The 26,999-nt window shown below is 43.4% G+C and overlaps 1 protein-coding gene across 4 annotated transcripts; it reads left to right on the top strand.

Annotated features, from left to right (window-relative positions):
• Positions 1-24,890, top strand: C4H21orf91 (chromosome 4 C21orf91 homolog). 4 transcript variants are annotated; one of them, XM_032900509.1, is made up of 5 exons: positions 1-103; positions 676-809; positions 20,822-21,337; positions 22,365-22,427; positions 23,681-24,890. In XM_032900509.1, exons 2-5 carry the CDS (start codon positions 683-685, stop codon positions 23,845-23,847), a joined length of 873 nt encoding a protein of 290 aa, XP_032756400.1. In that variant the 5' UTR covers positions 1-103; positions 676-682; the 3' UTR covers positions 23,848-24,890. The 4 variants fall into 4 exon arrangements, with proteins under 4 accessions (XP_032756400.1, XP_032756399.1, XP_032756398.1 ...); XM_032900508.1 differs by having other exon boundaries at positions 18-244; XM_032900507.1 differs by having other exon boundaries at positions 18-303.
• Positions 24,891-26,999: the final 2,109 nt, after the last annotated feature.

Raw genomic sequence — 26,999 nt, 5'->3', positions numbered from 1 at the left:
GGCGGCCGGGGCGGGGCGGAGCGCGATGCCGTCTGCGCTGCGGCGGCGGCGGAAACAATAGTGCGGATCGTGGCGCGCGAACAGCGTCCCGCGGAGCCGGACGGTAAAGGTCCTTCTCTGAGCCGCTCTAGTGCGTAGGACCGGTGCCGGGACGGACGGACGGACGGACGGACGGACAGACGAGGCGGATCTCACGCCGCGCCGGCCGCCCACGATCCTCGAGTGGAGTCCTCGGGACCCTCCGGTCCGTGGCTGCGGAGTCTCCGACGTGAGCCGATCCTTCCCGGGTGTCCCCGTCCCCACGTGCGTCTTTCCGCTGCGGAGCCCGGGAGCCCGGTAACCGAGTTAGCGGAGCGCCTCCAGGCGCTCCCCAGAAGTTGGCAAAGCCGCGTCCCAGCGGCTCCTTCTGGCCACAGCGACCGGCCTGAAGTTGGTTGACAGACCCAGTGTCTGCCGGCGCAACCCGGGCGACTGGTGTCTGCTATGGGCAGCCCTTTTTATGTCCCTGTGCTTTTTTCGCATAAAAACTGTGATGCTATAATTCCCAAGCATGGCGATGCTTGCCTAATGGGGCTGTTGCAAACGCCTCCTTTTTTGGTTTTTTGTCGGTACTGCAGGCCATAAGCAAGTTCTTGCTTGCTGTTGTGTAACTTGCCTTTTTCTCTTCCCTCATAGGGGCACTATGAACGAAGAGGAGCAGTTTGTAAACATTGATTTGAATGATGACAACATTTGCAGTGTTTGTAAACTGGGGACAGACAAAGACACACTCTCCTTCTGCCACATCTGCTTTGAGCTAAACCTCGAGGGTAAGGATACTGCGGTTTTAACTGCAGACCATGTACTTCGTACAACTTACGCCGAGATGCTTGAAGGTAACACTGAAATTGTTTGAAAGCCTAGAGATTGTGGCAATGTGAGGATCTGCTAAGGTTTTCTGGAAATGAAGCCAGAGTTAACATAGTTATGAAGCGAGGAAAACTTTTGTCTCTAAAACACAATGTTAAGCACACTCTCACTAATATGAAGTAAATGCAGGTATTGTCTGGTAAACATATTTTTAGTCTCTCTCTCTCTCTCTCTCTGGTATTAAGAATCAACATGACCGTTTACATGGGCAGATGTAATTTTATTCCTTTCCACCTAACTTAGTCTCTATTTTCCCATCATATGGTGAATTTTAATTAGCTTTTTAAATTTCTCTTAAGTCTTTTATATAAAATTTAATTAGCTGCCTTTACTTTTAGTAATCTTTAAACAAAAAAAGGACTTTTAAATTTTCTTAATACCGGTGAGAATTGTTAGAATGTGTAAAAGAAAACTCTTTGGAAACTAAACCTTTTGTTGAAGGTGGGGTACCAGTTAATTGGGCCCTGGGTCCTAGTCTCTTGATTCCGGAAACTTGGGGTGTAACCTTACTATTCACACTGTCACAGTGAAGCCTCAAATTTTTGGGGGTATCTATGAATCACACTAAAGAGAAATCTTAAAATTCCCCCCAAAATAAAATCTGCTTGTAACTAAGGTGTCAGTGAAGGATGACCTTACTAGATCCTTGGTATTTTGAAATATCTAGATGCGTGAGGTCTTATTTTCAAAACATTTCATTTTGTCTTTAAAGATTTTCATGGTCTTTCTTTTTCCTGTTAGGTACAAAATATCCCTATTGCTAAACACATTCACTCATGTACCGTGATCATAGACTTTGGCATTCCTGTTAGGACTTGTTACTCAGAAACGTAGCTTCTAAATAGTGTGCCTTGGAGCACCGTGGAATTTCTGTGGGTTAAGTAGAATGCTTGTAACTTTGGCTTCAGTAAATGTCGTGATTACAGGTAGTTTTAAAAGCATGACTTGGAAGTATGATTTTTGTGTGGAGTTGATGTTTGTGCTCTCTGGGCTGCAGTGAGGGGGCACACTTCCGCTCTTTGGAAACCCAGTTTGTCCTGTGTATTCTGACACCTCCTAGAAGTTTACGTTTTAGAAGGGCAGAGGCATCAGAAGTGATCAACTGCAGCCTCTGTTTTCTGTGGAAGAAACTGAGGTCTGGCGGGTGGCTAGGTTGCTGGCGTGGTGACATCAGGCTGTTGTTATACGCCAGGCAAATGTTTGCTGGGAGCACATCTGTGCCAAGCATGGCACTAAGCGTCTTACTGGATTATCGTCATTCAAAATAGCTCTGGGATGCCCGCTGTTATTGCTGGTTTGAATGTGATGGAATGGAACCTGAGAGACCTAAGAAGTGCACTTTGAAGGGACATCGCTAGTTAATTGATAATCCTGGGCTTCGAAGCTAGGCCATGTAGTTCTTGTGGTTGTGACCTCAATGCCATTGATCTACTGTCAGTAGGTAGTTAATTGTGGGATAGATGCTGGGAGTTCCTCCCCCTCTCGAATCCCAATTGGGTTTTGGTTCAGCCAGCTTTCCCTAATTGGTGCTTCTGATAAGTGACCCATCGTACCATATCAGATTTTACTACAGAGACCCCGGTTCTCACAGTTCCTTTCCTAGCTTTCTGAAGAGGCCTTTTAACAGCGTGTGAGCATTTTAGCTCTTGATGTGTAAACACGACCCTAGTCCTGTGTTTCTGAAATAGTAGTTGTCTATTAGTCTAAAGGACAAAAACGGTTCTCAACCTGGATTAGAACTGTTTCGTCCTCTGTGTGTTTCAAAGGTGGAGTTTAAAAGCCTTCTCAGTTTGCGTAGAGTGTCAGTTTTACTTCCTCACAAATCTATTTCCATTTTTACTGCACTGATGAGATGTTTGTTATAAGCATTTGTTTAGTTTAATATTGTCATATTGCTGTGGGAAGATGGGGAAAAGATTTCCACCAATGTCAGTTTTTATATCAAGACCCAACCAGGTCTTTCCTCCAGTGGAGGAAATCAGTGGAGGGCTGGCCAGATGGCTTTAATTCGGAGAAAGACACTTAAGGCCATGCCTCAGGACCTGAGTTTAATTCCTGGATCTCACAGGGTGGAAGGAAAGAACCAGCTCCCTCAAGTTGTCCTGCAACCACCGTGTGTGAGTTGTGGCACACTCCACACACACACATACACACACACACACACATTCCACACGTTTTTAATATCAGTGGGGAAAAAGTGAAGATGGGGTCTGTAATTCTTCACCTTGGTTGGTGTCTTGAGGTATTGTAGTTTTCTTTCTATAACAGGGAGGTAAGATGGGCATTTGAATAGAACATCACTGGTTTTGTCTGGAGCATGGTGAGGTTGCTGTTAACTGTGATATTGTACATTTTCTCTCAACCAGTTTTTTTTTCCCCCTTTTTTCTTTTTCTTCTTTTCTGCAAAGAGCCCAAGTGGGGGAGGACCACTACAGTTGGGCCAGGTTTTAGTTCACACATTTGAAATAAAACGCCATTTTGTGTACTTAGATTGTTTACATGAGTGAGCGCTGGCCTCGTGATAATGAGCCTCTTGTTTGAGAGCCACGTGCTTGCATGTATTTCTGCCATGAAGACAAAGGATGAAAGGAAACGGACCTCACACAGGGCGGTCGTAGGAGCCACTCTGTTTCTGGGCGTGACTCTGAGTTCTCTTTTTTCCTGTGGTTTCACAGTATTTAAAAAGGAAGGTGGGTACTGACAAGACTTTTAGGTTGCCAAAGTGTGGTCCTGTTCTTCAGAAACCTAAAAATGTATTCCAAGGGCTTCGGTCATTAACTGTCCCCAAGGGTGACATTCGCAGCCCATAACTCACCAGCAGGACGATTTATGCACTCATAAGCTAAGGAGACCAGTGCACAAGCAGAGGCCTAGGGCCTGATCTAGTCCTAAGGCACTCGGAGGTTTAGCATACAGTCTTAGTGATTAGTACACTGACAGACGTCTAGTTTACTGTGGTAGATTCTCTGACCTGAAGCCAGGTCTTCGGGGCCTGCAATGAAACAGCCGTAATGTACAAAAGGCGACAACAGTCTTGGGAGTGGATCCGCAGCGGCTACTCTGCTTCCCAGATAAGTAACTTAAGCTTTCTTTCTTACAGCGACAGATACAGCTGTTAGATAACTAAACCAGTTTGGTTTCCATCAAGGCTGGCTTAAGCGTGTGTATGGCTTCTCCGTGTAGTCTCAAGTCTCCCTAATTTCTTCTTGTTTCATGGAAACAGGTAAATTCCGTTCCTGAATCTTTCTAACAGGAAAAGGTGTATTTTCTCCTATAAAGCATAGGCGAGCCCCATGTCTGCCTTTACTGCTCCTCCATCCTGAGGTTTTCTATCATCTTTGTTCCATCACTGGTTGGTATAAAGTCCTTGTCTCCACTTAAAAGCCAGGAGTGGTTGTTTATTGATAAAGGTCTTCCGTTCTTACTCCATACCCTGTTCTGAATGCTAGCATCTTTCTGCTCAGACAGATCTACTGCTTGGGACTGGGAAACAACAAACTTCGGCTGACCACTGCGTCTTCCTCTTGGTCCCATCCCGTAGTGGCCACACCGTGTACTAGAGTCAAGTAAAAACGGTCTGGAGAGCCCTTCAGAACCCTTGCTGCTTGCTGCTTTACTTACCTAACCATTGTTCACTCTAGGGACGAGAGCTTAAGTTACTCAGCCGGAAAGCCAGAGAGTGCAGGTTTTTGATTGCCCCCACCTGCAAGATGCCTCACAACCATCTCAAACTCCAACTCTAGGGCACCTGAGGCTGTGTTCTGGCCTCCGTGGGCACCAGACACATACATACTTGCAGGCAAAAGCCCATACACGTAAAATCAAAACAAGTAGACGTTTAAAAGATCAACTTAAAATGCCATTTTTTAGTTCATCTAAGTGTAAAGCCTACTGCTGTCTCTGTACTTTCAGTGATCTTTCCTCTTAACTGCTTTTTTTTTTTTTTTAATCCATGAAAAAAAAAATGGCCTCAAAAGTGGCTGATGGTCTCGGCGGCTGACCATCTCTGAAGAGATACCAAGGGAGAGGGGAGCCATTAGTCTCTCCTGAACAGAGGCAGAGAGAGAAACCAGGGAATAGTCCCAAGCTTAAAATATACCACCAAATTACTTAGGTTTAATTTCATTTGTTCTCACCCAATAATAAATTTCTGGGGCACTCCTCCTTGGGAGTTCGATTAATTATGATGTTTTATGGACTGAGCTAGGCCCAAAAAAAAAAAAAAAGAAAAGAAAAGAAAAATTGAAAGTCCTTGACAGCTTTTTGACAAGCCCACTTCAAGGATGGCTGCATTCTGGTCTTCCAAAGCAACCATTATTCTAGGGACTTTCACACACTTCCACCCCAGTGCGGGAAGATTGATCTGAGCACCAGTTGCTGTCGACTATAATGAAAACAGTTTTGCCTGTCATGTGACACAACCTGTAACATTGGGAGGGGAAAGTATTTGGATAGCCAATCTTATTACTGCCTCCTCAGTACACACTGTAGAACATGGATCTTATGCAGAGCAGCAACTCTCATGATGAACGTAAGGACAGGAGATGGCTCGGTGAACTAAGAGAAAGCTCCCTTCCCACACGGGAGGCAATGTTGACACAGGCCTTTCTCTTCTATTCTGGAATAAGTAAGTAATGGCTGGAGTAACCCCAGCCTTCCCGGCTTGTGACATAAGCCTGAGATTGGGAACTATGCGTCAAGCGAAGTAAAGCAGAAATAAACAAATGCTTGGGTCTTTCTGCACAAGGAGGAGAGCTGTCAACCCCAGACTTCCAACTCAACTTCTTTCCGGCCGTGTGTCTGTACACGTTGGGTTACACATGTGGGCAGGTACAGGCTAAGGGTTGAGGCCCGGGGCTTTCCTCAGTCTCTCTCTACCTTATTTTTGATTTTTGGAGATAGGACCTTTCACTGAATGTCACTTTCCCTGAGGATACTGTTATGTGGAGCTCTCTGACTAGCTGCACTGACCGACCAATGGGACATGGGCTTCTCATGTCTGCCTCTCCGGTGCCGGTCTCAGGACCACGCCACCAAGCCTAGCTTTTACAGTAGGGTTCAAACACTTCTCGTAAGCACTTTACGGGACACAGCCATGTCCCTCACCCCCAACTTCTTTTTATATGACAAATACCCACTCCTTATAGTTCAGGAAACTGTTATATAGGCCCACATCAAACCTTAATAAATAACCATGACCAACATCCATGGGTGACCCAAACTTTAAAGCTTCACATAGACTTTTAAATAACTGAGACTGAGGAGAAAAGTTTACGAAAATAGGCTACTGTAAGTGGGTCAGGGGTAAGAATTTGAGCCTAGCCCCGCCCACACGGGGTTCAGTTCAGACAAGCCTTTCTAATTGCAGCAGCTTTTCTTTGGAAACATCCTGTAATTTCAGCTCATCGCCAGTGAAACTCACTTTCCACTCTCATCTGCAAACAAAACCATTTCAAGTACACGGTGATAGACAGTCCAGAGCTAGACCAGCAGATGGGAATCCCCGGCCGCCCTGAGACGGGGCAAGTTCCTCATCTGCACTCTTCGCTCAGTGTGTGGAGAGGTTCACGCTCATCTACATCCGCAACAGGAAATGAGTAACGCCTCCTCCCACTCCGCTGTAAGCTGCAGCCAAAAAAGAAAAAAAGTGGGGAAATCGGAAACCTTTAATGTTATGAACTGGTTCTTAAGTGGCATCTAGCAGTTGTAGCAAACATGTAGATTTCACCCATCTTAGCCAAGCAGAAATAATTTTATCTTTATCTGTGTGTGACAAAATGAAGGGGACCCAAATGAGTGGAGTTGCCCTCCAGTCACACAGTAAAAAGACACAGGAGCTCAGACCCAGGTAGGTCTCTGAGGCCAGTGCTGATACAGCTGCAGCCACCGGGGAAAGGAGGTGTCTTAGACTTTCCTTAGAGTCGCACCGCTTTAACCGCAGACCACACCCTCTGACATGGCAATGCCACCTTCTCCGTAATGGAGATTCCTTTCTGTGATACTGAGTGGTACTCCTTATTGAGTGTCACTCCCCGTCGGGTTTTCCCAGTGCCTCTTATTGGTCCCACAGGCCACTTCCCACCGCGTTGCATTCGTTTTGTTTGGTAAGACTACATTGGCGTGTTTTGCCCAAGCCCGTGTAGCCTCACCCCTGGTCTTTTCGTGACCTTGTACATTCGACGTACGTATCTAGCAGATTGCCTTCTGTTTCTCTCCCTCCCCTCCGACTGCCTGTACTTGCAGCTAATTTTAGACGTCTTCACTTATGTAATCTCTGGGCACCTGAGACCGCATGTCTGAACGTAAATTATTCTACGCCATATGTCATTTTGGACGGGAATCCTCCCTCCCGTCTGCGGTTGGAGATGAAGCACGGAGAGGGTAAAGATTTATACACCTTGCGGGATGACGCAGGAATATCTCCACCAAAAGTCAAAGTCATTTTAAAAAGTTAAATTTCTCAGGTGGGCTTTGTGGCTCGTGAAGATGATTTTTCCAAACACAGCAGTCGGAGGTGGGAAGACTGTGGTGTGTTTGAGACCAGCCTAAGACACAGACCCTGTCTCACAGATACAAAAAAGTTCCTTCAGATGAATGGATTGTTTGCCATGCCTCCCTTTCTGTTTTATTCTTTGCTCTTGTTTCGGGGCAGGACTTTGCTATGTAGGTTTGGCAGGCCTGATGGCCGAGAACACATAGAGCCTCGAACACCTGCCTCTGCTTCCCCTACTGGGATGAAAGGTGTGTGTATCACTGCCCCATCTCAGCATTAACCTTCCCTCATACCCTCTCCTTTGTGGAAATCTTTCCACTCTCCTGCCGCAGGGCCTCAGTGATGGTGTGTTTGCCTCCTGTTCCATTTTCTTTTCCCATGTAATACCATAATGACCAGTGATGTTCAGCCATCACAGAAGGACGAGCAGAAGCATGGATGAGTATTTAATTGGTGAATTGACCTGGAAGAGTGCCAAGGACCAGCCTCGGCTTGGACGGGTTCTGATGTCTGGGAGCAGTGAAACAAAGGACTGGAAATCAGATCGCGGGTCTTAGCTTCGATGGCCTCTGCTCTGCTGGACACTGCTTTCCCTCTGATCTGCTCGCTCTCTCTGTTCTGCTTGAGACACTTCTCCAAGTAGTTCTTTCTAGCTATTCTAAAAAAAAAGTTCTCTCGATAGCTCATCTCTTGCATATCATAAGCCCAATCTTTTATTTTACATATCAATTCAGTCATTTACTCCAGGTTTCCCTTTGATTGTCCTGTGAATCTGCATCCCATGACCCCAGCCCCTTAATTCTTAGGAGACAGCAAGCACGCATTTTCTTTTTAACATTGCAGAAGAATTCAAAGATCTGCCTGCCTCTGTTAAACACTGTAAACTAGCTAGGTGGAACTTTGTCCTGAAATTACCATTTCTACCACACTGGAACCTAAATTCCCTCTGTCCCAGGTTGACCTTGAGCTCAGGAATCTGCCTGCATTTGTATCTGCCTGTCTTTGTATCTTTCTGACAAGCTGACTCATAGTGTAGCTGCCTCTGTTTCTTTAGATCTGTGAAACCCCTTATACAATTCATATTGCATCCTTCTATTTTTGCATAGTTGAGAAATTTTGTATTTTCAAACTCATGTTTTTAGTTAAGGCTGACCTGAAGGTCCTAGCATTTACCATTTTGCTAAAACATTCGCCACACCTTTGCCTCCTGGACTCACGATGTCTCGGATTATCATGGGCATCATTAACGTTAACTGGGAGGGCATTTCTTGAAGGAGGACCATGAAAGTAAGTATGTTATTACACAAACAAGCCCTACACCCACACAAGCTGGCCCTGTCCTAGGGGCAGGAACCTTGTCATTCTATCCCTACTAAGGCCATGTCAGAAGAACTTAGAGAATTGCCTCTAAGATTTCCCTTCTAAACTGACCCACAAGGAAACGTTGATGTATTTACCAAATTACATAAGGTCTTTCTGGAATCTACTCACAGTGGTGAGTCTTAACTAATACAACCAAAGAGCTTTATCTTCTCTTCAGAATAACAGCACAGTACAGCTAGCACTAACAGTTGTGTCTAGTTATCTTAGTCAACTAGAAGTATAAAAACTGCGTTTGAGCAGGCTGTCTCAGAACGCTTCTTTAGGTTCCTGTGACACAGGCAAACACTGAGTCTGGATGCAGCCACAGACAGGTGGGCACTCACTGCGCAGAAATCTGTGATCAAAACAAGCACGTGGACCATGCACCCCAGAGCATCCTGTTAATATTATTACAGTTATTAATAACATGCATAAAATGACTCTCCAGCTCAAAATCGTAGTTGATTCATCCCAGTAGCCAGGAGTGAAATGTGTTATGAGACATACAGAACCAGTAAATCTAAGTTGAAAGTACTCAATACCTGGGACATAATTACTTCCAGCCGCAGATAACAGGCATCGTGGTTTAAATCATGAACAACTTTTCCCAGATCGTAGATAAAAGCCAACCACCCAGGATTAAAAGGTGATTTCCGTATTACATGCTCAGAGTCATGGCCTCTGAAGAAAATGACAGGAAATGAAGTTAGGGCTGTGCTCTCTCAGCCGTACCTCTCATTTGCAAAGGCAAGTCAGCTGCGGGCCAGAAGCCGGCCTCTCACTTCCGCTTCCACTTCTCTACCGCTGCTCCTCTGTCAGGCCATTACTCCGTGGGTTTTCCTTCAGAAACCATTTATTTCCTCTCTTGCTCACCGCTACACCCACACTGAGGCGTCTCCCTCAATATGACCAGTGAGCCTGCTCTTGCCATTTCTTCCGGGTCAAGCTCTTAGCTCTTGGATGTAGCATGCTAGACTTGATTAGCCTCTTTAATTCTGAGAATTTCATAGAGAGTATTCTTATTATACCCCATTCCCCACCACACACTCGGTCCTTTTTTTTAAGTGTTGGAACTAAACCTGACTTGGGCCAGGTGAGTGTTCTATTGCTGAACTGTATCCCACCCCTTGTTTTTTAGTGGTTTTTGGTTGGTTGGTTGGTTTGTTCCAGGCGAGGTCTCACTAATTTTTTCAGGCAGGCCTTGAACTTCCATTAAATGAAGCTGACTGAACTTTCTGTCCTCCTAAGGCAACTTGGCAACCTCTTCTATAACTGAGATGGATGGATGGATGATGGATGATGGATGGATGGATGGATAGATAGATAGATAGATAGATAGATGCCCTGTACTACCAAACCCAGGATTCTAGGAGTCTTCTTAACTGCTCACCCCTGCCTCTCATTCCCCCTCCAAAGTAACTCTAGACTCCATTCCCTTCGTCCTGTCTTAGTCTTATTTATGCTTTGGTCTCTTCATGCTCTGTGTCCTAAATGCTATGGATCTCTCCTCCTTGAATGGTAATTGCTGAGCCCTTGCAGTATGTGTTAAATGAGGAAGAATGGTGAATAAGATCATGAGGAGAAAGCCGTGCTAGGGCTGAGGAGAAGTGATGGGTCTGGTGTGTGGGTTAAGTAGGAGAGCGTAGTATATGACGAAGTGCTAACAGAGTGATTTGGGCTGAAGGAGTCCGTTTTCCCCTAGGCATTGCTGTTACTGGGTTACTAGGGCCCCTCTTCCGTTAACACCGTAGCTTCATGTTCTGTGGGTGTCGAAGTTTGGAGAGCTGAGAAGTTGGCCTTTCTGTCCTAGGTGTTCCACCTCTGCATCTGTCCCCCTCCTCCTCCTCCTGCTGCAGGGCCAGGAGTGTTGGTGGTTTTAAGCCGAAAGCATCCATGTATGCTTTGTTCACTTAGCAACTTTTCCCAGGTGCCCCTTTTATTTCTTGGTTCTCCATCAAGGATTGACAGGTAAATAAAACTCTGTTTGGGTTATGATTTTACTTTTATGGCGAATGGGGTTGCCTCTATTCCCTTGAGGTTAAATGTTCTGCTAGATGCAATGTCAGCAAAGAAAGCAGTCAGGAAAGTTTTACTGTGCTTTGAGAATGTGTCTGTTACTTCCAGTGCCTCCAGCTTTCTTGGTTTACTTAGTCGATTGAAACATGGCACAGAACCTAAGCCTAATTTGTCTTGAACTAAGGAACGCTGCTGATCATATTCAGACTAAATTATATTTCTCTGCGGACATTTCTGTGGTGTTTCGAATCTTTCCTACTGAAAATGTAAGCGGCTTTGTTTTCCTCAAACAAAATAGTCAAAACACAGAAAGCAAAAGGAGTCGAGGGGTTCATAATCACCCAATGTGTTTACTAATCTGTGTTTCTACTGCTGAGTTTTCTGGGGCGAAGGCATGTGGGGAGGGGAATTGTACTTTAAAAAAAAGTTAGTGCTCAGGCCATTACCATCCAGTATTCTCATTTGCTACATTAGGAGTATTCCTTCTTGTCAGTGGGTGACTCTTTAATACTTCAGCGTTCTTAAAGTGCAAGTGTCGCCTGGAGAACTGCGTGGTTAGTTTCTGGTTTAGCGGTACATGAAACTTGCCTTCTTAATGTCCTGCCGTGATGCAGCTTAAACTCCCAGAAGATGTAGGCACCAAAGGTAGGCTTATCATGTGCTCTAATGTCTTCCCACGCTACTGAATTGATGGCATGTACTCTGTCATTTAAAACTCGTTCTTGTTTCATTGGGCAAACAGTTGGTTTCCGTAGTTTTCTAACCTATTCATTTAGCTCAATTTACACTAGAATTATGGTGAGGTAGTTATGACAGATAGCCACTACGTACAGGTGGTTATTCCACCCAAGATAAAATATATGTCAGTAGGTTGCTGCTCCGACATTAATAGGTTCCTGTGTTCATCTCCATTGAGAAATAATATAAAAAGAAATATTTATATGACTGGGAGCAACGTAAAGGGAAGCTGAATTGTCTGCTGCCAAAATGTCACATGCGTGTGCTTGAGTTGGTCTGAAACACAGATTATAGTTTTAGCTTTCAACAGCGTGATTGAAGGATGTTACAAAACACTTAACATTACTTTCCTGGAACATAAGGGTCTGTGGTTCAAATGTCAGCAAAGATACGGAGTTGTATGTTTTATGGTAGTCTGAGGTCACTTTGTCTCTCTTACCTGTAAGCAAATCAGTTTCTCAGTCCAAACGTTGTCTGGGGAGACAGTGACTGAGGAGCCGAACCACGGTTCATCTTAGTTTCTGTCTTAGTTAGGGTCTTACTGCTGTGAGCAGGCACCATGACCAAAGCAACTCTTCGAAGGACAACATTTAATTGGGTCTGGCTTACAGGTTCAGAGGTTCCATCCAATATCATTAAGGTGGGAACATGGCAGCATCCAGGCAGGCATGGTGCGGGAGGAGCTGAGAGTTCTGCACCTTCATCTGAAGGCTTCTAGCAGAATACTGGCTTCCAGGCAGCAAGGACAAGGGTGTGAAAGCCCACGCCCACAGTGACACACTTACTCCAACAAGGCCACACCCCCTAATAGTGCCACTACCTGGCACAAACATACAAACCGTCACAGTTTCAGATCCACTTCTGGGTCTGGCTGGCTTGTCCCCATTCGTGTGGTCACTACTATAAAAGTGTCTTTCAGAGTGTCTTCAGATAACATTCATCTTTATAACCATTTACCATTGAGACACTGTCAACCTTGCTGAAAGTCACTGTCCCTGCACACCATGTTAGTGGATGGTTGGAACTGCCCAGTCTGTTGTACCCATAGCTATGCTCTGTTGCTTTATGACTTAATTTTGTTTTATATGATCACCTCACATACAAAAATGGCATAAATGTTAGAACAGTGAATTAAGTGTACTTAGTGGAGAACATGTACGGAGGATTGAAAAAAGCTGGACTGCTGGCTTAAAACTTCGCAGGGTTTAATTTTATTTAATCGTGCCACTTCAAATTATCTGAATGTGGTGTGTCTTAATGTTCTTGAAAAGCAGACCTAGTATTTTTTTTTTTTTTTTTTATCCTGTGCAGTTCCAAACATGGTGTCCTTCATTACAGGGAGGCTTTCAAAGAGATGGCGGTGGCTTCCACGCACGTTCTCTTTCTGAGTCCCTTTCTTTCCTTAATCAGTTGACTGTAGGTGAGCCTTCCTGGCCAGGTCGGCAGCCTGACCAGCATGGTTTAATTTCAATAAGTGAGAATGAAATCCAATTCAGAATTGAGTTCCCAGGTCACACTAACCTCATCTCTAATATTAAATATCGATGTGGCTGGTGGTTAGAGTATTTATTTTGTAGCCTGGATGGAGCCTAACCACCGTCACAGAAAGATCTGTTGGATGTCACTGGTTAAAAAAAAAAAAGTATCCAAATTAGAGAGTAGCATCGAATATGGGATTTTTTTTTTTTTTGGTGCTCTTTTAGTAATAAACAGTTGTTATGTAGGTGTGTTTTCCTAACTTCCCAACTGTTAAGATGAAAAAGTAAACTTCACTGGGAGAGAGGATTTTTTTCTGTTTGATTTGGTTTTGAAATCGTCGCACGCCGTCAATATGTGAACGCACTTCTGCTACGGCTTCTCGGGTACTTGATGTCGCGGGTGTATTTTAACATGACTTCTCTGAACTCTTGGCTTGCTCAGGTTCTTCCTCATAGTTCGTTTATTGAAGCAGGCTGATTTGATTGTCAGCTTAATCCTCTTAGCGCACAAGAACTTGAGCCAGGCGTAGCCAGCCCTGAGCTGAAATCTGCTACCTTACAAGACCACCTGTTGTATGTCTCTCCTCAGATACATGGGACAGTTGTGGGGCCCATCTGCGTGATACTCAACGTGATCACCAATAATTCCATCTGCCACCCAGTGCAGAGTTGCTGGGTTGCCTCGCTTTCAAACGTCAAGACCTTGAACACGGCAGGCTTTATTTAGTCATCTAAGTGACGCTTGGGTTAGCTAAACATCAGAAAGGTCAAAGAGTGGGGTTGTCCTTTGTCACACTATTCTGCAGGCACCGTGAGCAACTGCTAAAGCTTTCCAAGGGGCCTGTGCTGTGCAGTTTAGGAAGGACCTATTGAGATCCAGGACAGCCAGCCTTCTCACCTTTTTTTTTCCATGACGGGATAGACAGCCTGAACACCCCTCCACTTCCGGCAGAGCTCAGCAACAATAAAATGGTAATATCTTTTTGAACCATAGCTTGCCCAATGCTTGCTCAACGGATGCATGGCAATATAGTCAGACTAGGTGTGTCAAAGCATTGTTCTAACCAGTCAATCCAGACAAATACAGTTGTAACATACGTTAAAGTGACCTCACCTGGCTTGAGAGCCTTTGAGGTCCCAGATATATGTGAATCCAGTCAGGCGTTGGTATGGACTGTTTTGATTTGAAGAACATGTTCTCTGTTTCTACGAAGTTGCCTGCCTTCTCTATAAGCCGGTGACTCAGAGACCTCATTTAACGACAGCGATCAGGAATTGTATGTGAATGTAGTGGGGTTTTTTTTCCTTAAGATATTTGGAGACCAAACAAAATGTGTGTGCTGTGGACCCCGAGTGCACCACCTCTCCAGACACGGCTTCTCTTCCATTCCACTTATCAAAAAGAGTTACCTGCTCCTCAAAAACAAAGAAGTGGCCTTTGATTCATGTTAATCTCTTCTATTGCAACTGTAGGCACATCCACTCATCTTTATAATTAACAGTTGCTTAAACAAGCATGGTATTATTTAACATGTGCGAGCCCTTCTCTCTTAGCAACCAAGGTGAATTTATCAAAACAAATCACTCTAAATCCCGGAAATTATCTAAGCTGGGCACAATATGAACTGCCATTTTTTTAAAAAAAAGAAAAAGACTATTTGGAAGCAATGTTACTGACTTTTACTGCACAAATGATTTTTTTATTTGAAGGCTTAAATTATTTTAATGAATATTAGTAACCTGGAACTTAAGTCATTACTAAACTCTCTCATCTGATTAAGAAAAAAGAAAAATAAAAAGTCCACAGTCCTGCTAATAGGAAACCCCACAAAAGCAAATCAGGGTCCAGTTGGTAAATAAATGTGCAGGAGGTGGACAGATAATGTGATTGAAGAATTCATGAGGAAAAGCTGTGTGTACAAGACCAGGATTCTTGACTGGGCCAGCTGGCAAACCTCCCAGACCACTGCTTAGTTGATTTCACTATGAGTTAACCATAAATAGGATCTGCAATACGTAAAGATGGATTGGGTGGATGGACGGATGGACAGACGGACAGCTCATAAAGAGTTTTGTCAATTATGGCTTTTCAAAAAATGACTTCTGGTAAACTATCTCTGTTAGAAAGAAGCATTGTATTCCCACAGTAAGCAGATTAAATAAAAGCCCAGGGATACTCTCAATTTTAAGAGCAATGGGTAAATACTCACATTTGAGTAGTTTGGGGCCCTCTGTGGGCTTTGATATAGGCAATTTTATTTTAACGGGAGAATCGAAGGATGTAACTGTGAGGACGACCTGCCAGATGGGTTATCGGGAGAGTTTTCAGAACCTAGAAGAAAGGCTTAAGTAAAAGTTCTGTGTTGCGGTTTGTTTTCTGTTGCTTTGTCAATTCTGTCAAGCTGGCAGCTGAAGCAGTAACAACCTATTCCTCGTCAGCTTTGATGCAGCACTTTAAACTGTAACCTTTCCCTTCTTGTTTGTCCCCAAGATCTTTTGTTAATATCATGGTATAAAATACAGTACAGCCTTAAAAGTCGTATAGTTTTGTTTTAAATAAATTCCCATCACTTAAAAGTTCAATTTCTCTTTAAAATTGCAGTCTCTTTTAAGTTTGGGCTCCTGAAAACCCCAAAGTAAAACCAAAGTCCAGCAGTGTCATTCTAAAACCTGGCAGCCCAGCGCCCGACATCCGGGACTCACTCTTGACTGTGGCACCAAAGGGCTTCGGCAGCTCTACTTCTCCGACTTTGCATCCACAGCATGTGCTATGGTTTATGCTTTGCCGGGGAGTGGCACTATTAGGCAGCGTAACCTTGTTGGAGGAGGTGTGTCACTGAGGGCATGGGCTTTAAGACCCTTGTCCTAGCTGCCTGGAAGTCTGCATTTTCCTAGCAGCCTCCAGATGAAGATGTAAAACTCTCAGCTGCTCCTGCACCATGCTTGCCCGGATGCTGCCATGCTCCCTCCTTGATGAGGATGGACTGAACCTCTGAACCTGTAAGCCAGCCCCAATTAAGAGTTGCCTTGGTCATGGTGTCTGTTCACAGCAGTAAAAACCTAAGTAAGACAATAGTTGACTATGCACTGTTAGATGGCCCTTCACGAATATGCATAGGGGCAGTAAGTACTGCATTCCATGCTTCCTGCTGTCCTCCAATATCCTGGGATCTCCACTGCAAGCAAGGTTGTATCTTCACCAAGGGCTTCGGTGGCCTTTCTAAAGGACTGCCTCAGTTTCTCTCCTGAGACTTCTCACAACAGAAATGATTACGTCTCCGATGCTAATTTGAAAGGCTAAATTGGAAAAAACATAATCACTTAAGAATTTTATCTAAGATGTCAGGCATGTTGCTATTATATATTGAGACATATTTTTCAATATTAAAAATTAACTGTATAAGGTAGTCATGGTATTGTTTTACTTTTCAGCTCGCTATTAAATGGGATAGTTGAAGTAGGTTTACTAACATTTTCAAATCGAATTTTAAAACTCGGTGACGTTAACTTTTTATTATAATTTGGCCTAAACTGTTAAAGGATCAGACGTCCCTGGATAAGTGGTAGTGCCTGTGAATCAGCCCTTGTCGTAAACTTAATGCAAGTTGCTATTTAAAACGTAGAATGAAGTAAACCTTCCAATTTCCTTGGCAGACGGACAGCATGGGAATCTGTATGTGTGTTAATGCCATTCACTACTTCCTTAGACTGCCAGCCCCCTGGACTTAAGTATAGGAATGGCTTCACTGAAAGATGCCCTTCATTGTCCTCTGAGTAAGCTGCCCACACTTCCCAGTGCCCTTTAAGTAAGGTAAGACTGCAGTCAAGTAGTCTATACGTGACAATTGGTGAAATAAGGCTTATATGGGTAGCATTGTTGCTGCTGCGTTTTAAATACTCTTAACTTTCCCTGGTGCACTTAACTACGTTTTATGGAGTGCCAGACACTAAGGCTCCGAATGCCTATGAGTAAGCTGGATAATGGCCCCTTTCTACACAGAACTTACCTGGCAAGAAATAAAAGCAATGAAGAGGCAGTTGTAAAATCACGTGTAATAAGCTAACCTAGGGCGTGGTGGTTAGAGAAAGCCTCGCAGAGGAAGGGGGTAGTGAGATGTGGATAATCCCCAGGTTTGCAATGGTGAAGCAGGGTTTAAGATGTTTTGGGATGAAGAGGAGGAAGAGGAAACCCCCTTAAGATGAGTTTAACCATGGGACAGGCACAGCTCTCAGGACAAATGCTCCCGTTTCTTTCCTGAGCAATCAGAGGTTTCCACCCTCCCAGAGTGAGTGTGGTTCAAGTGTTGAGAATGGAAGCAGAGGAGTTGCATTTCCACACAATGAATTCTGGGAGCCTACTGGACCATCAACGAGCAAAAGTTGTATTCAGGGTATGGAGGAGATCAGGTCCTGGTATTGGCTAGCATTACACTTCTAGTCCTTTACCACTGAAACGCAAACTTCCCATTGTCTTAACTACTCACCAGACTTTCAAGTTCAATTCAAACAGCTACAGCTTGAGCTTTTGAACTTCAGAGAGACGAAAGAGCATAACTTTTCTTGGTTCTTGAAATGTGTTTTATCCGTTTTTTGTTTTGAAACCTAGCACCTCGGTGGGTCTCCCAACTCTATTCTCATGCAGATTTAGACAGAAGCATTCTGGCAGGCATTCATTTAAAACTCCACATGCATGATAGAGAGAGGGAGCACCGTTTGACTTTAATAATATGTCTTGAATTATAAAAATATACGACTAATTTGAAACACATTTTGAATTTGAAAAACCTATCCTATATTTCAGAAAACTACAAAAAAAAAAAAAAACCCTCTGGAAAAGGAGTCAAAATATTTCCATTATTTTTAGTGTGTCACGAGTACCTGTGAGTTAAATTTATACCAGGTAATGTATTTAGTGCTGTACAAGTGATAATTGGGTGTGACTCATTTCTTCTAGAAGATAAAGTTACCTTTTTAAGTTTTAATAAGTGTAAAATTGAACTGTGGAAAGTATAGACATTTTGTTTTTCTTACAAGTAAGTTGAACAGTTCAGCACATTAGTAAGGTATATATATATATATATATATATATATATATATATATATATATATTCTGATTCTGGTTTATATCTTCCAATTGAGAATGTGACTAGTCATTGAAGTCCCACAGACCCTCAGACATTACAGGATATCGCCATTGCTCTTGGTCACCCTCAAAACCTTGATGGTAAGACGCCATTGCTAAAGATAACACACCCTTGAGTTGTAGAATATGGTTACCATCCGTCTGGTACCAACCCTGAGGCTTCATCCCTATTGGCTCTCATCATAGTGCGAGAAGACACGGTGCATGCTATTGGAGGAGAAGAGTATTGAATACTCTCATCCAGCTGTAACAGCTGCCCTGGCATGATGGTCCCCACTGTTATAACAGTGGCAGTAGTGTTGTTAGGGTAACCAAGTCTTTTCTGCCTTGTTATAAGACAGAATTCATGCCTGGTACCAAAGCTCATACCCTGGGCCAAGAACCTGTGACTGCATAAGTCATAGGCCTGTGGCTGGGTAAGTTATAGGCCTGTGACTGGTAGATTCTAGGTCCTAGAGGAGAAGCTTCTACTATCTGCTAAAGGACCATAGTATTAGACCCCCTTTCTACCTATAGATCAGTAATCTGTCGACCCTCATCAGAGAGGTTTGTTTAACCCAGAGACCCAAAACCTGTCAGAATACAGAGAGCAAGAGACCAGACATCTCAGTCCCAGCGGGATGTCTACGTCACATGTCAATCAATGGTCATTTCATCATTTCAGAAGATGGGTGGAAACAGGGTCAAAGCTAGAGGTACTGGGTGCCTGTAGTACAATGGTGTCTTTGTCTTCTTTTATTGTTTGGTTGGTTGGTTGGTTTGGGGCATAAGAGTTCAACCCATGAACTCACAGCAACCATGACAACATGCACAAGATTAAACCAACGTCCTTCTGGGTGGGAGAGGGGAGAGGGTGTCATGGTATCTCTTTCATAGCGGAAGAACTATTAGCAATTGATGACTGCTGGCAGAGGCCATTTCTTCACATAAAGAAAGGCCATGCCCACGCATTTATTAGAAATATTAAGTGGGCTTGACGGGAGTTTAAAAAGAAAATTTGGGGAGGAATAGTGGAATAGGGGTAGGAGGGTGGGGATTGGAAACGAGGGAATGGGGCATTAGTGTGGATTTGATAATATACTTTTTATAAGGAATATGGTTAACATATATCTTCCTCTTTAGTTTTCTTTTTTAACTTTTTATTGCTTCTTTGTGAGTTTCCCATCATTCCCCCAATTCCACTCATCTCCCCCTCCCCTTGTACCCACCCTCCCTGCCAACAGAGAAGGAAAAATCTGGTTGTGGAAGCTGTGGTGTGTAGCATAGTGTGGCAGTGCACTCTTCCGTCCACACTTCTTTGCTTGCAAATGTTCATGGCAATGAGTTGCTGGTCTGGTACGAGGCCTCTGGCTTCTGCTACACCGTCAATACCGAAACCTCACTGGGGCTCTCAGATAAGCTGTTGTTGCCCTATGTCGTGGAGATTGTGTAGTTTTGAATCTGTAGGACTCCACACACTCCAGCCAGTTCCATAATGGGGTAGATGTTGGGGTGGATCCATTCAAAGCCCTGGATTTGGACCTAAGAACTATCTGAGCAGGTTGTCCCACCGGCTTTCCCACAAACACACCACCAGTGCGAGCTCTCCTGCCCTGCCCGGGCTGGCCCATCCAATGCCACCACAGCAAGGGGCAGAGCCGGCTCTGCCAATCTCCTACTCTCAGAGCTGGCTCATCCTTACCCACACCAGCAGGGCCAGCACCACTATGCTGCCCGGGCAAGGTGCAGGGCCTGCTCTTCTGAGTGTTACAGCCAGTGACGAACATGGCCAATTCTCCTACTCTCCGAACTCTGGGGCCAGCTCCCCACCTGGCTTAACCTATGTTTTTGTTATAGTGGAAAAAAAAAATCTTGGTGGGGAGGCACATGTATATAATTGTGTTCATGGGTCCACATGTCTGCAGATTCCTAAGTGTATCAGGCGGAAGCTTGAGGTCGATGTTCTGTGTTTTCTGAGATCACTCTTTGTTTACTAAGCCAGGTCTCCTGATGTGCACAGAGCTCGCTGTGTGCTCTGGGAATCTGAACTCTAGGTTGCGCGTGTTCACTAAGCATCTCCCCAACCCTTGAACGGTTTTGTCATTGAGCATTTTTGTCATTGAACAAGCATTTTTGTCATTGAATATTATAAATGAAAGCTTTGTAAATATGTATTTCATGAAGATACAGTGATGCTCTGTATTTCTATATTGTATGTGTTCATATGCCACTAGACTAAGACTCCAATTGAATTATTACATTTTTCAAAAGTCTTTTCTAAACATGCAGACATTGCTGTTGAGCTGGAAATGTGGCTCCGCCAAGTATGGGGACCTGATCCTAGAATTCAAAGATGGGGGTGGGCATGGGCCAGACCAACTCTCCACTGAATTCCAAGTTCAGTAAGATTCTGTCTTAAGTGGGAACAGAGAGCAATCCAAGAGAGACACACTTGGTTGAACTTGGGCCTTCCTGAGGACACATGCTAATCAACGTAAACATACATACACATGCACGTGCACAAATACAGTAAATCAATAAAAATAGTTTGAATATAAAGCTAAACGGAAACAGATCGGGCCACATTTAGCATTTACAGGCTTCAAGTTTGCAAATGAATTCTACCAAGACTTCACTACACTGATGTTTTATCAAGAACCTGTGAACCCTTTTTGAGTTTTCATTGTCCTCTTGTCATTTTAGGAGTACCGAAGTCTAATCTTTTACACACCAAATCATTGAGAGGCCACAAAGACTGCTTTGAAAAATACCATTTAATTGCCAACCAGGATTGTTCTCGGTCCAAGCTCTCCAAAAGTACTTACGAAGGAGTTAAAACCATCCTGAGTAAGAAGATAAACTGGATTGTGCAGTATGCCCAAAATAAGAATCTGGATTTGGACTCCGAGTGTTCCAAAACTTCCCAGCATCACCTGTTTAATTTCAGGCATAAGCCAGAGAAGAAATTACTCCCACAGTTTGACTCTCAGGTGCCCAAGTACTCAGCCAAGGGGTTAGCGGGAAGCGCAGTCGGCATCTCAAGCTATACGCAGAGAATCCTGGACCACAGGGAGGACACGGACTTCGGCCTTGGTATCCTGGAAGACGCGGATGCATTGTGGACTCACAGTCACAACCAGGCCCAGAAAACAGAGGAGACGAGCTCTGTTCCGGAGCGGAGTGTGCAGACCCAGAGTCCTCGCTACAGCCGAGAAGAGCGTAAGTAGTGTGTGAGAATGAAGGAGAAGAATAAGTATATAGTCTGACCTTTTTCGGGGGAAGGTTGGGTGGTAGTTGGTCTGGTTTTTTTTCTTCTATGCACACTGTGTATGTGTGTGTGTGTGTGTGTGTGTGTGTGTGTGTTTAGAATTACAACGTAGGATGACAGATTTGGTGGACATAATATTTAAGTGACAGATTGACCTTAACAAATAGTGAGATATCTTAAAAACTTCTTTGGAGGGTTCTTGAATATATACTATTTATTACACACCAAATTTCATTGCCACTGTCATTTATTTTGCCCTTATAAGTGACCAAATAGAGCAGAAATCATCAAACTGAATTGAAAGTTCAAGGTTCCTTCTGCTTATGTAACTGGAACTATTGGCCAGTACACATTGTCATTTCACTAACCCCTTATATGACTAATCGGCCACAGGAGTCGATTTTAAAACAGACATCTGACAATTTACTGAAGGCTAAAAGGTAACGTGGGCATTTATTTTAAATTTTAAAATGACTTTTGCCTGCCCCTTTCCTACAAAGTCTCACCAAGGTGATTCTGATTGGCTTAAATGAAATTGTTTTAGATCCAGAAGGGCCTTGACGATGTCTTTAGACAGGTCCTCGGTTCTTCATGTAAAGGTTGTTTTGCTAGACAGACATTTTAAAGCCCCATGTCATGACTTAGTTAATGCTTACTAGAAGTCACTAGTACTTCAGAAAACAGAAGTAGGAGAGATCAGAGTCCAACCGTCCCACTACCTACCTTTTTTGTTCAAACTCCCTGTTTCCTGTGGAGGATGGAGGTGTTACAGTAGTAGACAGTAGTAGTGTATAAATGTGTCTCCCCTGAGGGTTCTGTGGTTAAGATTTGCTACACTTTTAAGAACCAATGAAGGAAATGGGGTTCTTTTGAATGTTGAATTGGTGAATTATCAGCCCGTCCTCTACCTAAGAACCTGGCAGCAGCTTGCTCTCCAAGGCTGTGTGTGGTAACAGTTACTGTGTTTTCCTATTTCAGTGAATTCGATGACTCTTGCTGAAGTAGTTCAACTGAGTACAAAGCTCCGACAGCAAATCCAGGGTAAAGACTCAGTCTCAATGCTTGTCATGTGTAAAAATGTTGATACCGCCCATCCCCTGTGACTGGACACTGTTAGAGTCTACAGCGTTTAAATCTGGGAATTAGACATTGAGACCTGTTGAGGTTTGGGAGACAAACAGCAATGGGTAGATTTCTTTGGGGCCTTCAGGAAAAGTAATCTAAGTAGAATGGAGAGCTAACCTCTGCCTTTTGCCACTGTTGTCTTCATCGAGGGCCAGTCACAGCACTGGGCACTCTGGGGTTTACATCCTGATAGTTCCTTAGGGCCATGGTACTAGCCCTGGTTATCCACATAAACTATGAACATTTGAAACCCATAAAAAAATAGTGAGACAAGTGTGCCGACCACTTCCTGTGGTCATCAGCTGCAACTGTTACTAAATATCCCATTTCTATCTCTGTGGGCCCACCTCAGCACACTGCATGGATTATTTTTGAGATTCCCCAGCAAAACATATTGTTTTGTCCATAAATACGTGAGGGTTTTCTAAAAGAAAAAAAAAAAAGCAAAGCCTGCCTTTCTTGTCATTTCTTCCAGCTTCCGTCCATTTAGGTAAAACAAATAGTTATACTTCGGAGGCCTTTAAGTCGCTTGCAGAGTATGCATTCAGTCAGTAGCAGACTGAAGTGCAAAGCTTTAAGCACACAGCTTCTGAAAACCGTTAAGCATTGCACTGATATTCCCAGTCCACACCCACTTCTGTTCTTCACAAATGGGGCCGCACTCAACTCTGACAGTGCTTCTGTGAGATGGTCACATTTATTACTGATCTTACCCATAAAAGAAAATTCAAGCCCGAGGTCTGGATTGTCTGAAGCAGGCACATACCTACCAGTAGGAGCCAGGGTTTTGAAAGTCCGTTCCAAGTCTCTGAGGAGTTTCGAGACCTGGATATTAATGAACGTTTATGTCACAGGTCATTATGTATTGATTGAACCTATTTATAGTTTGTAATGGAGACGTGACTCAAGTGGTGGTCACCCTTTCTGCTGTATGTACTTATAGTCTTTCTAAACTTGCACCCGGTGGAGACCACTGGGCATCACAGTTTCCTGTGGGAAGTGTCATAGAATGCTCAACACTGATAGGCTCAGAAGGAAACAGCCGTTTTCTTCGGTATCCAATCCGTTTCTTGCTAAAACTTAACTCATACCTATGTTTACTTAAGATGGAGTCCTAGCCATTAGCTTTCCGCTCACTAAAAGTGAAACTGCCTTTTAAATCCTCACAGAAGTTTTTGAAGAGTTGACACACCAGGTGCAAGAAAAGGACTCCCTGGCATCCGAGCTCCACGTCCGTCACGTGGCTATCGAGCAGCTCCTCAAGAACTGTTCCAAGTTGCCCTGCCTCCAAGTGGGACGGACCGGAACAAGGCCACACCTATCCACGAACAACTGAGCTGAGCACAGCTCCCGCGCTCTTCATCTCTGTCGCTCTGCTAAGTATCTGGACCGAGAAAGCATTTGAAGAACGTCATGGTCCATTTTCATGGTTGTTGTACTTGCAAAACATAAGATAATATTCATTATCTTTATCTAATAAAGCAGATCACTCTAGTCCAGGGTTAATCATTTGGCTACATTCGGGGGGCTTTTTCTTATAATTACTAAATGCCCGTCCCTAACTTTTACAGTGTTTGACTACTTAAATCCACTGTTACAGTGTTTCTATTGACCAATTTTTTTATTGTAACTCAGCTGTCAAGACAACAGAAGCCTAATTAATAAGGTCTTGCGTTAGCCTAAACTACTAGAGATAATTTTAAAGAGGGAAATAGAATTCATAATATCACCTTATTTATGAGCAATATTTTAATATAAAATTTTATATATAAAATTGCTATTTTGGGTATTTTTCATCGTCTTTATAATTTTGTATTTGAATGGCCGTGTGTATTTGCACTTCGTTGTGTGAATATGTTCACCTCTGTGAAGATCGCTGCATCTTGTCGATACAGTGTTTTTATAACTGTTGTCTTTCTTTCCAAAGATAAATGTGTTCTGGCTAGTATTTGGAGAAGCAGTCTACATAGCTGAGGTGTTTGCACTACTAACAGCATAGGAAAGGGGAATTTACCGCTCTTTAAAGCAAATGTCCAAATGAGTAAAGCACATTATTGTTTTCTAAGGAAAGCAATGCTCAATTAGCTTAGGAGGAAAATACTAGCCTATTTTTTATGTGTCAGTCTCCTTAACGGTAAAAGCCCCACCTCTTAACTCTGGTGACTTCCTGTGATGTGTTAGTTTTGGACAAAGTAGGTCAGCTCTCTGCTCCCAGTCCACTGTAAATACGATCTTCAAACTGTACCTGTCCCCCTTTTGGTGGATGGGGGATAAAATTATTAGGCATGCCACTTCACATGGAGTTCCAATAATCTGTTAACTGTCCAAATTCTGCCATCCACATCACTGAAGTTAATCCAAGAAATAAAAGACTAAAGAAAGAAAGAAAGAAGAAAAAGCATTTTTAAGGTACTTTCTAAGTTTTAAAATCTAAAGGGAGAAAAGATTACAGGACCAAAAAAAAAAAAAAAGAAAAATCAATGCAGTAAAAAGCATAATATAAGCTACTTTGATTTCAGATTCTTAACTAATAAGTTATTTCAAAATGTTAGATAAGTTTTAATGAGAAAATAAAAGCTATAACTAGTCCAAAGTTAAGATGGACTCTTTAGCTGGTGCTTAGAATGTATTTGCGGTAGATATTTTTTGGCTTGCAGAAATCTAAGGAAAGAAAGCCCTTCGGCAGCCTCATACGTAAAGATGGTTTCTGCCTTGAAGTTGGCAGCCTGTATCTGGGCAAGGGTCAGACTTTAATATGGAGCATACATGATATTTGACTAAACAGACGACTGCGTCACTGTAGAAAAAGCACCTTTTCCTAATGCTAAGATGTATCAAGCCAGCTTGGCTAGTCAATATCCCGTTGTTTTTGCTTTGTCTCGAAGAAAACTTAACCTTTGAAGCTTTTTGGAAGGAGCTGTTGAAAAAAGAAAAATGCTTTTTAGCTTCTCTCAGTTTTTGGAGCCATCCAAGATGAATTTGAAATCGGGAGGGCGGAGGTGAGTGCGTTGCCTTAGTTTTGAGAAGCTTTAAATTGAACTTGTGCAATATGGAAGGTTCCACATGTAGCAGCTGGGGGCGTGTCCTGGGGGGCGTGCCCTCGGGGGCGTGTCCTGAGGGGCGTGTCCTGGTTGTGCGAGTAAGCGTTTCAGTGCTCAGTTGCTACCGTTCCGTTTTCAAGTTTAACTGCGCTGTACTCTTGCCTGGCATAACTCATTAAGAGGGGCAGCTTTCTGGATGATGGAAAGGTCGTTCTTGGGCAGCCATAGGAGTGTGTGACAGTCAGTTTTGGGTACATGCAGTGCTCAGTGTATTTCTATCATAGGAGACATACGGTGCAGTCCTAAAAACCAGTGATACCCAAAGAAAAACGTTTGCTTATCTCTTAAGGAGTTCTCTGGCAAACATTTAGTTTACTAATGAGTTTAGAATAACTGGGATTTCTCCCGCATACTCTGAGGTCTTAACTGGGACCTCCGACTCATTTCTTTTAGGTATTTCACTGGGAACACCAAAGGAATGGTGCTAAGTCGATCTCTGGTGCGGTGGTAACACTAGTACTCATTCACATGGATTTTGCTGGAGTATACTACTTTGTATAATGTGACTACCCGTTGTTTGGATTTTTTTTGTTGGTGGTGGTTTCCTTGCTTGCTTGTTTTGACACAGGGTCTTGCTACATAGCTTTGGCTAGCCTAGCATTCTCTTTGTAGACCAGGCTAGCCTGGAATTTGTACCAATTCTCTTGCCTCAGGAGGAGATCTAGTGCTGTGATTCAGGTGTAATCCCCTACTCCTAGCTTGCTATGCTCTCTTGATTGAATATGCAATTGTCGGATATGCAAAAATAAGGATGGGCTTGGAGTTGAGGTCCAATTTAGGGAATATGAACTTATACAAGTACTGGTTTCTATGTTTAGTTCTGTGTGTTTTGGGAAAGTTCAGAAGAAACTTCACAGATGATTTAATTTCTTAAAAACAATTTAAGATGTACTGCTAGTGAGCTCGTACGTCTGAGAGCTTCTATGAGGAGCGAAGTGAAATTTTGTCACACTAGATGTCATAGTTAAACAAGTTGCATTTTTTTTTTTAAATCAGAAGTCAAATGTGATTTTAACAGGATTTTTTTTTTTCTTTAAAGATTAGTGTTCTTATGTGCCTAGCGTATATCAGGCCCTGGGCTATTAATTCCTGTCACCATAGTAAATATACAAAGGTTTTGCTCCTGGTATTGGTTTTATCATGTTGCCCAGGTCTGAATGGGGTGGGGGTGGGGGGTTGTTGATGTACACTGCCATGCCTGGCTTCAATTTTCGTATTGTCCATCCTTGTAGCATTTCTCCGGAAACTACCGCCTTACTCTCGTATTAACTTCTCAGTTAGGTCTTTGGAACAGGCATTCATTTGACACACCATGCTGGTGGTCTAAACAGTCCACTTTCTTCTCTGTGTGATTATTGCATGTAGTATTGGCCTAAGGGAAGCCCTT

This window comes from Rattus rattus, chromosome 4 (assembly GCF_011064425.1).
Source record: "Rattus rattus isolate New Zealand chromosome 4, Rrattus_CSIRO_v1, whole genome shotgun sequence".
Lineage (NCBI taxonomy): Eukaryota > Metazoa > Chordata > Mammalia > Rodentia > Muridae > Rattus > Rattus rattus.
This window is presented reverse-complemented; position numbering and strand designations above follow the sequence as displayed.